Source organism: Ursus arctos, unplaced genomic scaffold (assembly GCF_023065955.2).
Source record: "Ursus arctos isolate Adak ecotype North America unplaced genomic scaffold, UrsArc2.0 scaffold_17, whole genome shotgun sequence".
Taxonomy (NCBI): Eukaryota; Metazoa; Chordata; class Mammalia; order Carnivora; family Ursidae; genus Ursus; species Ursus arctos.
The window spans coordinates 16,129,865-16,146,571 of NW_026622841.1; the positions used below are offsets into that span (position 1 = coordinate 16,129,865).

At 45.2% G+C, this 16,707-nt stretch overlaps 1 protein-coding gene across 12 annotated transcripts in view; it reads right to left on the reverse strand.

Annotated features, from left to right (window-relative positions):
• Positions 1–4,136: 4,136 nt before the first annotated feature.
• Positions 4,137–16,707, reverse strand: part of ZNF532 (zinc finger protein 532) — a 105,426-nt gene continuing 92,855 nt past the window's right edge. For 10 of the 12 annotated variants that reach the window (XM_044383053.3, XM_057313363.1, XM_048218453.2 and 7 more), the window contains 3 exons: positions 10,730–10,842; positions 8,340–8,487; positions 4,137–6,758 (listed from right to left, as the gene is read on the reverse strand). In XM_044383053.3, the coding sequence (XP_044238988.1) occupies positions 6,264–6,758; positions 8,340–8,487; positions 10,730–10,842 (756 nt within the window). In that variant the 3' untranslated portion in view covers positions 4,137–6,263. Of the gene's footprint in view, positions 6,759–8,339; positions 8,488–10,729; positions 10,843–13,303; positions 13,369–16,707 lie in introns of those variants that run through there. The other 2 variants (XM_057313364.1, XM_057313365.1) reach the window with 2 other exon arrangements.

The window sequence follows — 16,707 nt, forward strand, 5'->3', positions numbered from 1 at the left end:
CAAGACAGGGTCGTCCCTTTGACACATGCAGCTCTGCTTTCTCCTGACTCTTGTCAACACCACACCATCCTTTCCAATCAGCAGATGCAGGGTTTCCTTGTTCTTAAAAAAAAAAAAAAAAGTTTATTCTCCAGAAATAACCGATCCAATTAAACTTGACCTGAGGGTCAGAAAATTATCCTTGGACTGGACCCACCCTTTCTGGAACTGAGTTAGAGGTGTGATAGTGGACTGTAATTATAGCGCTTCCCTAGATAAATACATAGTTTTGCAACGGACTGTTTTAGAAACAGAACTGCCACGGTAGTGTAATTTACAATTATAACTATAAGAAAAGCTCCGGGGTAAGCAGCTTGCGATAAAATAGCAAAGCAAATTGAATAATCAGTTCCTTTAAATACTGTGAGACATTATAAATACTGCTGTTTTGAGTCAGAACTAACCTTGTAAATTGAATTTGGAAACCAGCGAAGAATATTTTCTGGGAAACGCTCTTCTGTTTCCTTAGGTAAAAATAACCACTAAGGAAAGGGTATAATTTCAGGATAAACCTGGAAAAGTAATTAGAAAGAAAAAGTAAATGTGGAATCCATAGTACCCTGCGGCAGCCAACAGCCAGCCTATAGGGGATAAAATGCATGTGGACAATTAAACAAGTATACAGCAGGCGCTTCCAAAAGCCTGTGCCAGGTGTCTGTGATCATTATGTCTCCGTAGCCCAGATACCTCACGCACCCTGCTCTGTCCTGCTCTGTGCCCAGCATACTGACATGAGAGACTACTGCGGCTTTCTTACCCTCTTGCTTTTATTTGGCTTTGACCAGTAGGAGGTGAGGGCAGGAGACCTGAGTGTATGGAGACAGCTTCCCTATCATTTCTATCCTACACTCTCCTGGCTGGGCCACGGCTCTGGTCAAAGCCCTGGTCCACGGCTCTAGACCAATCCCCCCCCACACCTCTCAGCAGGACTCAGTGTGCTTAAGGGCTCTCCGCCATCACTAAGTCCCTGGGTGCCTCGCCATCACTTGTTCTGGCCCTCACTTCTGTAACAGTCCCTTCCTGAATTACTTTGGAGCGAAACCTTTCTTAGTGTGCTGGTTGTGTCCTGCTAGGACCCTAATTCACAAAGGGTCTAATGCCAGGCACTCCCAGATCTACCTTTCCAAGGAAGGCAGTGAATATAAATGAGCAAACTCCCAGAAAAACAAAAACAAAAACAAAAAAAAAAACAGTCCAAAATGATGGAAGTTTTATCATCCAATGCGTTGAGTCTGGGTAAGTGTTCATCAAAATCTATCCGGACAGAAGGGGAAAATAGAGGTGAAAAGAAAATGTTCTGTTTCATAGGGAAGACTAACAGTAAACAAGTTTCAGATTGAGCCTCACAGCTAAATCACATGGACCAAGGCTGGGCTACTTCAAAATAAGAGAATTGGGGGGCACCTGGGTGGCTCAGCTGGTTAAGCATCTGGCTTCATCTTGGGTCATGGTCTCAGTGTCCTGGGATGCGCATCCGGCTCCCTGCTCAGCTGGGAGTCTGCTTCTTCCTCTCCCTCTGCCCCTACCCACACCCCCCCCCGACTCGTGCTCGATCTCTTTCAAATAAATAATAAAATCTTAAAAAAGAAAAAATAAGAGGGGCGCCTGGGTGGCTCAGTTGGTTAAGCATCTGCCTTCGGCTCAGGTCATGATCCCAGGGTCCTGGGATCGAGTCCAGCGTCAGACTCCCTGCTCAGCAGGGAGCCTGCTTCTCCCTCTCCCCTTGTTCCTCGGGTCAAATAAGTAAATAAATTCTTAAAAAAAAAAAAAAAAAGAGGTTCAACAGTGACAACAGAATTACAACTGGCTAGTCTAGAAGCTCCTGGCAGCAGAAAGAGAGGCTCTTTGCAGAGACCTAAGTTCCCACTGTCCTATCCCAAAAGTTTACAATGAGCTCTTGAGGGATACGAGGTTCATAACTGCAAGAAGAGACTCAAGTAAACAAGAAGAGTCAACGGTCCATGTAAGCAAGGAGTGAATGGTATAAAGTAGGAGCCAAGTTTTTAAGGTAACAAAATCTAGGTTCCTTATGTAGAAAATGTACACTTTGACTGAAGAGCTCCAATAGAGGACCCTTCCAGCATACGATTCCCAAGTGACTGGGTTTTTGTGTAACATTTATAAATGTCACATGCAGCTTTCCACATTTAGCACATCCCTCGTTATTCTCAGACCATTCTTTGGGATAGATGAATGGTTCCATTAAATCATAGTTTACACAATTCTTCAAACACATTTTCCTTTTTGCCCCCTTCCACTTAGGCATTAAAAGAAAAAAAAAAAAAACAGTGCTCACAGGATGATGAATCCATTAACATGAAATAATATATTAATCTTGGCCAAAGATTCCTGCAGTCAATTTCCCTGTTGGCCAAAGATCCTGGGACAGAACTCACAAGCCCACTGACCTGGAGAAGTGCCCACCAGAGCCTCAAGAAGGAACAGTTGTTCTCTGGCGTACTTACTGGAGTAGGAGACAAAAATTGGCAGAAAATGTGTTTGGGAGGATGCAGCGGTCTACGCCATGTAGTCTAAGCCGACATCTTCCTTTTTCTCATTTTCTTGGTCTTCATCCCCTTGTCGGCGTTCTTCTTTATGCATTACTGTTACTCAGTGATTGATAAAATAAAATCATCCGATCACATCCTCCAGCAAAAATCTATCTTGTATGTCTAAAGTGCAAACTTCCCCACAACTAGTTATAATTTTAACTTTCCTATTTCTATTTAAATCATCTAAACCTTGGAAGAAAATCTAAGAAATTACCTTAAGAAGTCAGATTTCCCTTTTTCTCTGTGTCCCACAGCACGGAATCCTCTTGGTCCTGCTTCTGAAATGCCACCTACAGCCATGACTTCTTTCCGGGCCTACCTACTCTCAGCACCTTGGGTTAAGTGCACCTCATGACCGTGCCTGGGCTAGCACGGCGCCTTCACCACTGTCAGCGTTATTACCGTGATGGCCATTTATGCTGTTCAATGTATGTGCAGACTTCCGTCTCCTGGGCACATTGTAGGACTGTACTTCCAACCTCCAGGTGAGGAAGCAGCGTCACATGACTGGTTTTGGCCAATGAACTGTGAAGAATGACACCCGTCACTTGGGGCCCAGAGCATTTTAATTGCACTTACCCTCTGCCAGAGGAACCAGCAATTTCTGTGACAGTGGGAATAAGGGTAACAAGGGGATTTGGTGCTATGTCTCTGGTCAACCGACAATGAACATCAAATGTGACCGAGAAGTAAGCCTTGCTGTTTTAAGACATTAAGAGTTAGGGTTGTAACCACAGCATAATCTAACCTATCCTGATACACTCCCCGACCTTCCATCCTAAATATTGCCACTGACTAGTCCGGTTCCATCACTCCCCTGTCCAAACAACTCACCTCTATCAGAGTACAAACCCTAGTCCATCATTCAAGGCTTTTTACATGTTGGCCTGAGCCTACACTGTTAAGCCTCAGCTCACCCAACAGAGGAAATGGGCTTCTTAAGAATTCATGGAGCATGTCCCAGTTTCTGCCTTTGGTCTGAATATCCTGTTTCTCAAATCCTCACATCCACAATTCCATTCCGATCCACCGCTAATGAAGAACGGGGAGAACTCCCAAGTTCCCACAGTGAATTTCCGCTCAGCATGCACCGCGTTAACCCAAGTAGTCACATCTTTCGTTAATGGCTAATAATTTTCCACACAGCTTCTTCCTCATTCTGTTCCCTCTTCCCAGAACGGCTACAAATCCTGTTATTTTGTCCTTCTTGATTTCTAATCTCTTCCATAGATTCCATCTCCTTACCTCTACGCTGTATTCCAGGTAACTTCCTCATGACCTGTCTTCCAGTTCACCAATTCTTTCTTCAGTTGAACCATCTGGGTTCCCTCCCAGAGCTGCACCTTTGTGTGCTGTTTTTCTACTCTGGATTTCAATTTCTTCTTCATTTTGGATCTCAAGGCATTCTTTGAAACTTTCTTGGATGCTCGACTGGGCATTTATGAAGCTAACTTTATATCGGCAAGCATTTCTGGGTATTTAAGAGTAGAGAGACTTCCACTCTATCTGATAAAAGCCACTGTGCCACAAACAAAAATTCTAGTATCGTGTTTTGCACATACTTTTTATTTGTTGAATAAATGGATTATTTGTCAATATGTACATAAACACATAGAGCGAGCACTAAGATTTAGAGCAAGAATATGTGGGTTCTAATACGCAAAGCCACTTACCCGCTGTGAGGGCTTAGGCAAAGAACTGAATCTGAGCTCAGCTTCCTCAAGTGTAAAACTAGACTATTAAGACCCGTGCAGCCCACCACACAGGTTTATTGCAAGGTTCAAATGCAGAAACACATGAAAGTGCTATGAATACAACTTAGAGCAATACAAGTATAAATATAACAAGAAACAGCAATTGAATTTCAAGTGTAGGAATACTTAATCACGCCCTTGCATCATACCCATGAATTGATGGAGTCGACGAGAAAGGGACAAAAGAGCTGATTGCTAATGAGAACGAATACGCCATTCTTCCGGGGGTTGGGGGGTGGTGGTGGTGGAGAATTCTGCAATATCCTGTAGCCTGTCCCTGCCATTAATCATTTCCTCAACTTCATGAAGATGTCAGAGACCCACCATCAATAACTCTCTCACAGAAGCACAAGGGCCAATGTCCCACGTTTATTTACATATGAAATGTGTTTAATACAGTTATGATGGATGGAGTGCGTAACACCTGACAGCAGCAAGACCTTTTGAGGAACCGAACGTTGACTACAGTATATCATGCAAGTATCTATATATACACAAATGAACTTCTTTTCTTAAAAAAAAAAAAAAGTACAAAACATCTTTAGGGATAAATACAAGATATAAAATGCAAAAGAAAACACAAAAAAAACCAAAAACTGAAAAATAGAACTCTCCCAGAGCACTATAAACGGAAGGGACAGAGGAGTAGCCCTGTTGTGCTTCGAAGAAGCAGCAGAACTACTGATATTGAAGATACTCATTGAAACGACCGAACTAAAGCCTGGTGGCTCCGTGCGTGACCGCCCGGCCAATCGCGACACGCACTTGCTGCATTGATAGGTCGGTGGTGGAAGTTGTGCATCCCAACTCCAAGTACCAGAACGTTTGGCAGTAGCACCCAGAACAGGAAACGCCAACTCTTTAGACAGCAAAGGGTTAAGTCAACTGTGATTTTTTTTTTTCTTCCTGTCAAGAGCCAAAGACTTGGTATTTTTAGTTGTGTCTTTGTAAGAGTTAATAAGTTACTTGACGAAAACCTCGACTATAGAAATCTATTGGTCTAACTACAGATGTGTGACTTACGGTAATCCAGCCCTTTTGTGACTTGACCTCCTTGTGCTCTTCCAGCCAGCCTTGCAAAATCCGTCCAGAAGACCACTGGCCTCTGGGTTTTCCCTTTAGAATACCCTTCCTTCCCCGTTCTACAATGGAATTAAGGAAATGCACGCTCCTTCCTGGAGTTCTGGCCGAGGTGTTTAATCCACCGCTGGGAAAGAAGCTACCTGTGGGGCTGGTTTCGACACGGTCTGGCGTGGCCTGAACGAAAACGCCACGCGCCGGGGGTGCAGTGACCCGACACAGGTGCACTCACCGACTTAGAGCAGGCACGTTGAGGGTAGTGCTAAGACACTTAAAAGTCCCTAGTGTTTTTGAGACCCACGATACCTACAATTTATGTAGTGAATTCTAAAAATTAAAAACACTAAAAAAGGCATTATCTTAGCCTGGAATTAGTTAACCCATTCAAATCGGTAACATACAAAATGGTTTATTTGAATTCAGCAACTGCCCCTGTTACTAAGAACTCTGTTTTTAAAGAAATAGTACAAAAAGAAAAATTCTAACCCGGGGGAAAAAAAAAAAGAAGAAAAAGAAAAACAAAACACCAAAAAACTAAAAAAAAAAAGGGAAAAAAACCAAAAACCTCAAAACATTTTCCACTAAATACTGATACAAACATGTAACAAAGAGTATAAAAAGTTATTCATTTAAATATATACAAACTCTTTTAAACTCAAATACTGTTGTAATACTTATCGAGGGTCTACACGACGAGGTGAAGAAGGTACACTCAAAGGGAATATATTGCAACAGCCTAGACAGTACTGTTAACTCTATTATACTGCAAACTTTTTGTAACAAAAATGTCTCTTTTCTTCCAATGTGGACAGGGATTCTCCTTACGGAAGGGCCGTGGCTATTTCTCGGCTGAACTCACTCTTTTGGATTTAATGAAGGCCATGCCGTGTGTCCGCATGTGAGCGTTTAAGGCAGCTTCCGTTTCGAACGTTTTTGCGCACACTTTGCACTTCCGATCGGACACCGCGCCATCGGGCGACTCGTCCTCAGGGCTCGGCTTGTTCTCCTGCTGGTTCTCTTCCCCGGCGCCGTTCTGCTTGGACACGGGCTGGGGCTCCTTCAGCTTGTGCACGATGAAGAGGTGCCTGGACAGGGACACGTGCGACGTGTAGCACAGGCCGCACTCCCGGCACTGGTAGGAGGAGCCGTCCGACTTGTGCTGAGGGATGTGTTCGTGGAACTGCAGCAGGTTTTCGGTGGTGAAGCCGCACACGGCACACTTGTGAACCTTGAAGACATTTATCTTTAGCTTTTTCAGTGGTTGGGTAATTGCCCCTCTGGGAGGTCGGAACTCTAAAACTGGTTCTTCCAACTTCCGCTTGGGGCTGGGAACCTTCGAGAGAAAACAAACGAAGCGGACGACACAAGTGAAAATCGGTCTGCCCCGCGGGTCATAAATGACCCGTTCTCCCCGGGCCTTACAGCTGCGAGGGCAGCGAGGGCTCTGGGATTCGGGGTTTCCTACAGCTTCGTGTCTGCCCCCCCCCCTGCTCCCCCGGGGCTCCCACCTTTCATCCGCTCCGCACATGGGAACCGAGCTCCTATGTTACCAGGCAGCCGCTGGGCCCCGCCGCGGACAAACCAGTCCCTGCCTCCCCAAAATGCAGGTTCCAACACAGCGGGACAGAAAACCACAAGCCAGGCGATGGAGCAAGTGTCAGGCCCCAGGAGAACAAAGCAAGGCACCGAATGGGGATGGGAACCAGGGGTGGGGGTGGGGGGGTGAGGCTGCAGAGCACAGTCAGGGATGGCCTCGGTGACCGTGACACTTGAACAGAGGCCTGTTGCGGGGAGGGTTGGGATCCAGGCTCTGGGAGCCAGAAGGGAGGTCAGTGGGGCTACATCAGGGCGAGCAGGTGGTGCAGACGGGAGGCAGGGGGCAGGCCGAGAAATGTCGGGGCTTTGCCTTTTCTGGGACTGGCACGCAAAGCGGCTGGAGGGTCCGGCTGGTCTAGTTCCTGAGCTTCCCTGCACGCGCACTGCTCTTCGTCCCAGGGCTCACCCGCAGGCCATGCTTTTCTCCTTCCTTTGTGGCTTTCTAAATCTGACCTCCATTCAATCCCCTCATGCTTCCAGCTCCCCAAAAGTCCAAGACAGGGGGACACTCCTTCCTCCCTGCTCAGTGACCCGTCTTTTCTGCCCTGTTGACAGGACAGCACTCACACACAGCCCTGACCTGAACCTGCCCCTACACAAAGATTCTTTAATTCCGTCCCAACCCCCCCCCCCACCAACCCCATCGCTTGTGGGGAAAAGATTACACTTTAATGCGACTCCTGTCTGACTTGTATTCTGACTAGGCTTTACTCAATGATTAACTCCTTGAACACACACACAGGCTGTTACCCAGGGACATTCCGGACGCAGCCCAGTGCCAAAGACAGCAGAATCCCCCTAAATGTCTGTCCAACTGTTCCCTCCTCGAATAGCACTCAGCACACACATGCCTGGTCCACACGTTAATATATATAGTGTTGTCTGATTCAAGTTCACGATCCACTGACCGGGGGACAAGGCAGAGATTTGTGATTTTATCTTTTACTATTACAAAGTGAACCTAAGAAGAATCTCTTCATTTTTATTGGGTACCTTTCACCACCAATATACTGCCAACAAGAAAGAATCCAGCTTTCTACATCCCTGCTGGCTAAGACACCGTTTACATGAGTCCACACAAAATTCTGTAATTATATATGTAAGGAGATCCCTAGAGCTGTTTCTGGAAAGACACAGAAGAAACTTAGTACCTTTTAGGAGCAAGATGAAAGATCAGAATGGGCGTGCAGGGAGATGACCTATTATTTTATACCTTCGTGCATAGGCTTGGCTTTAGAAACATTTAAAGGGAAGAGAATGAATGGAAAAAGCAAGTGAACACAACGTCACTGTAAAGAGGACATCTGCAATGTTTGACCTTGGTATCTTCTTTTATTTCTGTTTCCTCCTCATTGGCGGCTTCTGTCATTTCTTTCAAGTCAGGGTCCTTAATACCGTGCATGAGCTGGATATGTTTCTCCAGCATCAACCGTTTCGTAAAGGTGCGCCTGGAGTCTGGGCAGTGCCTGTGGAGCAAAGACAAGGAGGTAACCTGTCTGCCGGAGAGGAGCCCACGCTGAAGAGCCCGCTCACCGCGGAACGACCTCCACCAGCCAACAGGATGCTCCGTGGGGTCCCGATGAGCCGTGTGAATACCAATAGTCCAAAATGAAAGAGCGATGTCGCTAGGTACCAGTTTCCAATTGGTGAGAAAAATTTTTTACGGTTTTTGTAAAAGGCTTTCTGTCGCTTTTTTGTGTCCTTATAGGACCAGCCTGATTCGGTTCAGACGGAGTATTTCTTGTCTAGGTTTGGTTGAGGTATTCCTTAATTTATAATTCTAGAGGGTTTTAATTTTTAAATAGAGAATATCAAATTTCAAAAGTTTTCTTTACAATGACTCAGTGTTCTCTCAGAATTTATGTCGTAAGAGGTACTTTAATATGAAAAAAGTCCCTCCCTGATTCCTTCATGTGGATAATTATTCCTGTCCACTCTGCCGTAACAAAGGGAAGACAGGGTGTCTAGCCCTGCCAAGTTCCTCGCCAAGGCACAAACATGGCATCACAGGGCTCAAAGTCCTGGGTTCATTCAGTAGATGAAAATATAGGAAACTGAACAGATACCAAAACAGGTCAATCTTTTAAGTCTTCACTTCGTCTTATGTGAGTGGGGGGGACCCAAACCTGTAGATTATGAACAGTTTTTCCTTTAGAAGATATGAATTCACCATTTTCTTAATGAAGTGGACAAAAGGAAAAAGAGTTAATGGCCATGGTGACTATGGGTGCTGTAAGTCAGACATCAAGAGAACCGCTACAGAGAACGAGTGTGAACAGCACCTCGGGGTCTCTTGCAGAATCAGTAGGCTTCTGGACACTCTGTAATGACTGGCCGCACACCCTGATGATTTCATGTTAGAGACCGCTATGGGGCAGCCTCGGGAGCCAGCAGAACCCCAAAGAATACAGGAAATCAGCCGGACAATCCGAGCATCTCGCTGCCTTGCAGTGACTCCCTACAGAAACACACAAACCTACCCGAGGAAGGACAAAGCCATGCCACAGTCCCCTTCTACCTTCCTCTCAGCCAGGGCTGCCTTCTAAATTCTCCGGTCCTCCCAGCGCAGTCTCACACATGCAGGCCTTGGTCACCGTATTCTCATCTTACCAAAATCACCCCCGGCTTCAATTTCACTGAAGGAGAGTCTGTGTCCCAGTTTCCCTACTGGAGAAACTTTCCCTCGCTAACTGAGAACAGTGGAGCCCCGCCCAACTTACAGCCAACCTTCACAAGCGTCCTGAGCCACACAATACGCCGTGCCCTGCTCTGATCACGCCACACCGGCTACACGGCTTGTGCGTCTGTTAGTCCTCTCTTTTACGAGAAGCGCCTTCCCGTAAGTAACCGTGTTCTATCAATTCACCTGAGGCATGCTCTGGTGGAGTGAGTGATCAAGCTTTTCCACTAAGGATACAGCAAGTTCTGGTTCTCAAAAACAAAGCAGGAGCTCGTGGCCGTCCCGAGTGGCTCGACCATCCACTCAGTGTACCTGCCCACTCAATTCCTTGAATTTGGTCGCTTAGCCTAGGGTGTGTGCTGAGAAAAGGCTGCCCTGCATCAGGGAAAGAGTCCAGCCAAGGACTGACCCATGACCAGGCCCTACGCGGTCTGCTCTGAACCAAACATCCGGGCACTCAAACTGCCGACGAATGCGGGCAACTCCCTGGGCGTAGAGTGACCAAACATGCACCTGCCAATCAATCACTTCTCCACAGAATATGTACCTCTGGTCAACAGGGAAGACCCAGGAACGTACACGGGGTAGGGAAGAGGCCACTCCTGTTTATTTTACTATTCCTAAGTGTTACAACCCAATTAAGAAACTGTATGTCAAAATAACAGAAGATGGCTAAAAACTGAAATCTATAGACTACAGCAGAGAAATGGAAAGTTAATGGCAACATATGAAAAACCCAGGAGAGGGGCGCCTGGGTGGCACAGCGGTTGGGCGTCTGCCTTCGGCTCAGGGCGTGATCCCGGCGTTATGGGATCGAGCCCCACATCAGGCTCCTCCGCTATGAGCCTGCTTCTTCCCCTCCCACTCCCCCTGCTTGTGTTCCCTCTCTCGCTGGCTGTCTCTATCTCTGTCGAATAAATAAATAAAATCTTTAAAAAAAAAAAAAAGAAAAAAAAAAAGAAAAACCCAGGAGAAGTCCCCGCTGTATCCTTTTCACAGTGCTTCCCACATTAGAAATCACGACTTACGAGCAGGTATAAACTTTCCTGATGCCTTTGTGCTTGATCCGATTGTGACGGCACAGGCTGTGTGAGGAGCTGAAAGATTTGTCACATTGGCGGCAAGGGTGTTTTTTCATTTGCTTTATTAGGAGAAAAGAGAGAGAGAGTCACTGAAGAGAACAAAACCAGAATCACTTTAAAAATTAAGAATGCTTTCCTAATAGTTTCAGTTGTAATAATCAATACTGTTTAAGCAATACAACGATAACACTAAAAGATTCTTCTTAAAATGTAATAAAAAGGAAGGGCAGGGCTGGGGTAACCATGAAGGGGCTAATTAATTTCTAGAGAACTGGAGAAACGTTATCATAAGAGTAAAATATTACATTTTTTCTCAAAACACGGTGTTGATTCAACACAAACCCTCGGATATTTGAAAACATTAAATTTTCCTTGCAGAAGAGATATAAATGTTATTTTTAACATTTCACATAGCAGACACTATATGAAAACATAATGCTTCAATAAATGCCGAATAAAACCAATGCTTAATTTGCTACAGATCCAGAAAGCACGTTAACTTATCCGGTGTGCCATTTTAAATGAAATCTCTAGCTGATTTCAAACATTTTGACTTTCCCCCCGCTGAGTAATTATTCCTACCGTAAGGGAAGAGTTTTCCAAAAGGCCTTTTGAACAATACCATGTAGTTATTTCAAGAACACAAGAGTTTGAAACCACTTTATGGAGGCTGTGTGCGCGTGTGTAAGCACGCAGGCGTGCTCGTGGGCACGGGGGCTGGGGGACAGTGAGAGAGCAAGAGAAAGCTGCCAGGAGATAGAAAAATCAAAGTTAAAAGTTCCCTACTTTGGCTATGACACACTTGGGTGAATTTAACAGGTTCTCATGTGGAAGCTTGGAAGCAAAATTAGTGGCTTAACCTTAAAACACATTCCTTGGGTACAATATGCAGCCTGGAACCAAACAATGCCGTTTCACAAGGAAATCAGATCAAGAAATAACTGTCGGCCTCGTGAATGGAACAACATTTGGCTAAACCCCCTTAAAAGTAAGGCTGAAGTAGAAACAAGGTCTCATGTGAAATAACATTACTGTTTTTGGCAATAAGAGATAAGCAAGCAATTGTGGGCGAAGTGATTAAAGAAATGATAAATATTTTTAAACAATGTTCTTATACTAATCACCTGACAAACCGGCCCTTATTCAAACTGGTAAGCAAATCTATTTAAGTGGCTGAGTTTGGCTCTGGAGACCCAGAAATGGGTTGGCGCCTCGTCTCTATCGCTCACAAATCAAACCGTGTGATCGTGGGAAAGTTTCTCCGTCAACATCCGCTCCCCACGCTGAGAACTGGGGATCACCCCAGTGCCTTCCTCAGAGGGTGCTGGGGGAAGGGCGGGGAATGAAAGGGTCAGCACAGTCCTTGGGACACAGAGAAATCCTCAATAAATATTCTTTTATAAATAATAATAAAGTTATGTATCAAGTTTCATTTTAGGAGTAGAAACTACTGTCTTTTAAATAAAACACATCGGTGCGCAAGTGTTCAAAAACCGAGACAGAGGCAAAGGAAGACGTTTCTTCCCCATGCTAAAGATGGAAGTCATGCCACTGCTTTTATCGTTTTCCTAAGCATATGATCTGGGATATTATGAGAATAATCTCGGGGGGAGGGGACATGGGGGAACAAAGCGAAAAACCAACTAATGCCTCTGAGCCACACTCTTTTCCCCACATGTATTCCTTCGTAAAAATCTTGATCACGTAACATAGACAATCCTTAAGTCTCTTGGGTTAGCATTTACGTAGCCAGAGAACGAATACGAGGTTTCTCCAGAATAAAGCTTTAAGAACAGTCAGTCATAAATAGTCCTATGTTTCAAAAAAGGTACTGAAATATCTATTAATATCTAATTCCTGGGGCGCCTGGGTAGCGCAGTCGTTAAGCGTCTGCCTTCGGCTCAGGGCGTGATCCCGGCGTTCCAGGATTGAGCCCCACATCGGGCTGCTCCGCTGGGAGCCTGCTTCTTCCTCTCCCACTCCCCTGCTGTGTTCCCTCTCTCGCTGGCTGTCTCTCTGTCACATAAATAAATAAAATCTTAAAAAAAAAATATATATATATATCTAATTCCTAATGAATTTTGTATCTATAAAATGGACAATGTTAAGATCCTGGGAGAGTCAAAACACAAGACATTTTTCTAAAAGCGAGACAGTTATAGCAAATAACCATAAAACATGTACAGAACGGACATAGCTTCCTAACCATACAACAGGGCAAGAGGCCTCAAAGGAATGCAAACTGGATTTTCCATTAAGATGAAGGGTTTGAAATTCCATTTGTTATGGTGTCATTATATGAATATCAAATCAAAATTTTAACAGAGAAATATCAGCAAAGAAGTCCTCAGTAGGTAATAAATTAAATGAAGAGCAGCTTGGCTGAATCTGAGTCTGTAATTACTATTTTCAAAAAGAGTTGACAATGTGTGAGATACTCTTCTTTTCCAATGTCTTTATGAAAAAATGCAGAAATGAGCCATGCAATCCGCAAACAATGGAGCAGGGTTTCAAACTCACTGGTGACAAGAAAATCACAGGTTTCAACACCAGTCTCCAGATCAGACTTGCCGTGTTCCCATTACCTAAGAAAACAAATGACTTCCTTGTTACATTTTAAATACTGACTTACTCAAAGGTGCTTTATCTATTTTCCTAACTTCTATCTTCAGTATTAGAATAGTTCCTACTGCCACTTTATGACACAGAAAGCAATTTTTATCAACCAAACAAAAATGGAAAAAAAAACCAAAACTGTATTGAAAGGCATAAAGTCTATTGTCACTCGGTTTTCAAGACTGTTAAAGTCATTTTCTTCCTCCTGGTTCCAGTAGCGCAAGCTGATATTGAGGGAACTAAGGCCTTTAGTGGACTTCTTATAGTTAGGTTTTCCTACTCGATTATGAATTATTTTGTTTTTCAATAGAACTCTTTAAAGAAGTAGTGAGAGGAGAGCTGGGAGGGTCTGAAAATTTTTGAAAACTTTAACAACCAAATAAAACAAACACTTGGGCACATTTCCTAACTGTTCTCCCTAAGCTCCAATTTTTGATTTTTACCTTCACATTCTTTAGGAAAAAAGCATCAGCTCCTCTTAGCAAATGCCTTTGCTCTGCGTGCCCCAGCCTTGGGCTCAAGGTCTGAGCTCTGGGATTTAACTGCCTCTGAAGGCCCTTCTTTCTGGATGGCACTTGGTGAATGTGGCTGGATTGCCACGGGCCCACACAACCAGCCACTTCCCATTCTGTAACTAGTCCCTTCTCGTGTCTTAGCTTGAAGCCCTCTTCTGTTTCAGGTGACTCTGAAGAAGTAGAGGGAGACATCCCTCTGGCCAGACATGCACTTGGCCTTTTCCTGAGATTCCTGCCTCCACGAGGTTATCCACCTCCCACCGACACGTGAAGAGCTTCCTCCACTATCATCACACATCCAGGACCCCCCTCCAGATTTAAGATGGCAGGGTGCAGAATTATTCCCAAGCCATGCTCCCACACTCTCCAGCTCTATCATAAACACTTCCTATGAAAACAGAAAACCCCAACCACCTGGGCAAACTTCATCCCATCACAGCATTAATCCCACAGGACAGAACTAAACTTGTGGACATTTCACTTGGAAATCTATCCTTCAGATACCCCCCCCCCCCCCACGGTACGGTCACTTCTGTGTAACACGATACACATCGATCACAGGTCACAAATCACTGCACTACACAAAATCACACAATAAAAACCACAGGGCTTCCAGCAAAAATGAAGTTAGGGGCCTAACACTCAAACCCTGTCAGTGACACACTTAATGAGAACGGCAGCGTGGTGTTACACGGGATGCCTGGGGAGGCGGGCATGGGAAGGTTGCGGCTTGCTGGGATTTTGTGAACTGGAGGAAGGAGGGTTACCTGCGATCAGAGGGTCAGAGGGGAGGTGTGACAGCAGGTGTGCGGAGGGCAGTCTGAGGTGAGTGCATGCACGTGTTTTGTGTTTTCCTACACAACCCCATTCCACGATTCTCTGTGCTCACCTAGTGTTTCTCAGGGATGAGATCACACATGTGCGAACTCAGAATTCAGGTCAGGCTCCAACCATTCCCTGAGAGATCAACTGCATAGAACAAATCTGTTTTCAACACATGCGTTAGAGCAGAACTGACGGTATACACAAGGTTATTGGGTGCGGCACTGCGTATACGGGGAAAAGATGGGGAAAAATCTGGCTCCATCAAGGGAGAACTGGTTAAATAAATTATATGCACTCCTAGCAACATGCTTGCCATGCAGCCATGGAAAAGAATGGAAGACCTTGATGCACTGCTAGGAAAAGAACTATAACATATACTACATGGAGAAGGGACCAGGGCAGAGAATTATACTCATCAGCTGTGTTCTGCATGGGAAAGTAAAAAAAAAAAGAAGAAGAACATGTATGAATCTATGATGTTACTCGCAGCGAGACACTTCAAGATACGTAAGAAAAAGCGCTGGTGGGCGGCAAGGTAGGAATGAGGCTTCTCGCCTTATTCCTTCATATTGTTTAGATTGCTGAAAAATGTGGAGAGAGTCCATATCAAAAAAATTTTCTTCTGTTGCCTCAAAAAAATATTCAAGTGAAGTGTACTGAGGTGTAACTTACGAAATGTAAAATTCACTCTTTTTCATGTATGGTTCTATGAATTTCAACAAACAGATACAGCGGAGTCACAGAGCAGTTCCGTCGGCCCTGAAATTCCTGCGTGCCCCTTGACAGCTCCTCCATCCAGCTCTGGGCACTCACGGATCTGTCTTCCTTCCTATCCTCTCGTTCTGTCTCCTCCATTCGTCACGTAAATGGAACCGCATAGTGTAGCACGTAGCCTCCGGAGTCTGGCTTCTTCCATGGGCATAACACACGTGCAATTCATCTGTGCTGCTGAGTGCACCGGCAGCCCGTCCCCTTCCACCGTGGAGCAGAATCCCGTGCTCTGCTCCACGCTCCGCTTCCCAGGCGAGGGACATCTAGGTTGTACCCAGCTTCTGGCAGCTATGAATTAAAAGCCCCTACGGACACGCACGTACAGGTGTTGGTGTGAACATATGCTCTTATTTCTCCCCAGGAATGAGATTATGGAGTCACAGGGTAAAATAAGTAAGAAACTATCCACCTGTTTCCCAGAACGGCTGTACTTGGCATTTCCGCCAACGGCGGAGCGCCCCAGCTGCTCTGCTGCCTTCCGGCAGCTGATGATGCCCCTCTCCTGTGGCCAGCCTGCAACATGCCCAGGAGGACTCCGCTGTGGGCTTAATGTGCACTTCTCTGATGACTAGTGGGGTTAAGGTAAAGGATTTTCAGTGAACAAGACAAAACACCTACTTATATAGTGTACCTCTTCCTCCAAAGAATAACCTGGAACCCTACGAGTTTCTGGTTTTTCATTTCTATTTCATTTCAGTGCCCTGTAAGCACCTTGAAAACAGAAGCCATAAATCACTCATCTCTATCGCCTTGGCATTCAGCACACAGAAAACACTCAGTTAATGTTTACTGTGTGAATAAATCAAGGAAAGAATAACTGAAAACACAATTAATTATCTACCGGAAAAATATGAGCAGGGTCTAAAAAGTAATCCCAGAGGAGCACATCTTGGATACCGTGCTGGGAACAGAGCAACCACCGCTTGTTTTTGGAAGATGGGCCAGACATGAGCATGTCTAAGTACTGCTAAGAGCCCGTGGAAAAACAAAGTGATTGAGGACAGAGGAGAGAGAGCAGTCAGCGAGCAGGGAGAGTTCAGACAGGAGGGGGCCTTCAGACAGAAGGAAGAACAAGTCTTCCTGTGGGACTGGAGACAAGGCGCCTCCGTGGACAGGTGTAATGCTTATTACGGTCAGGAGGGCGGTGAGGAAGGGACTGGGATACGGCAGGAACTTCTGCCCAGTGGTTTCCATTTC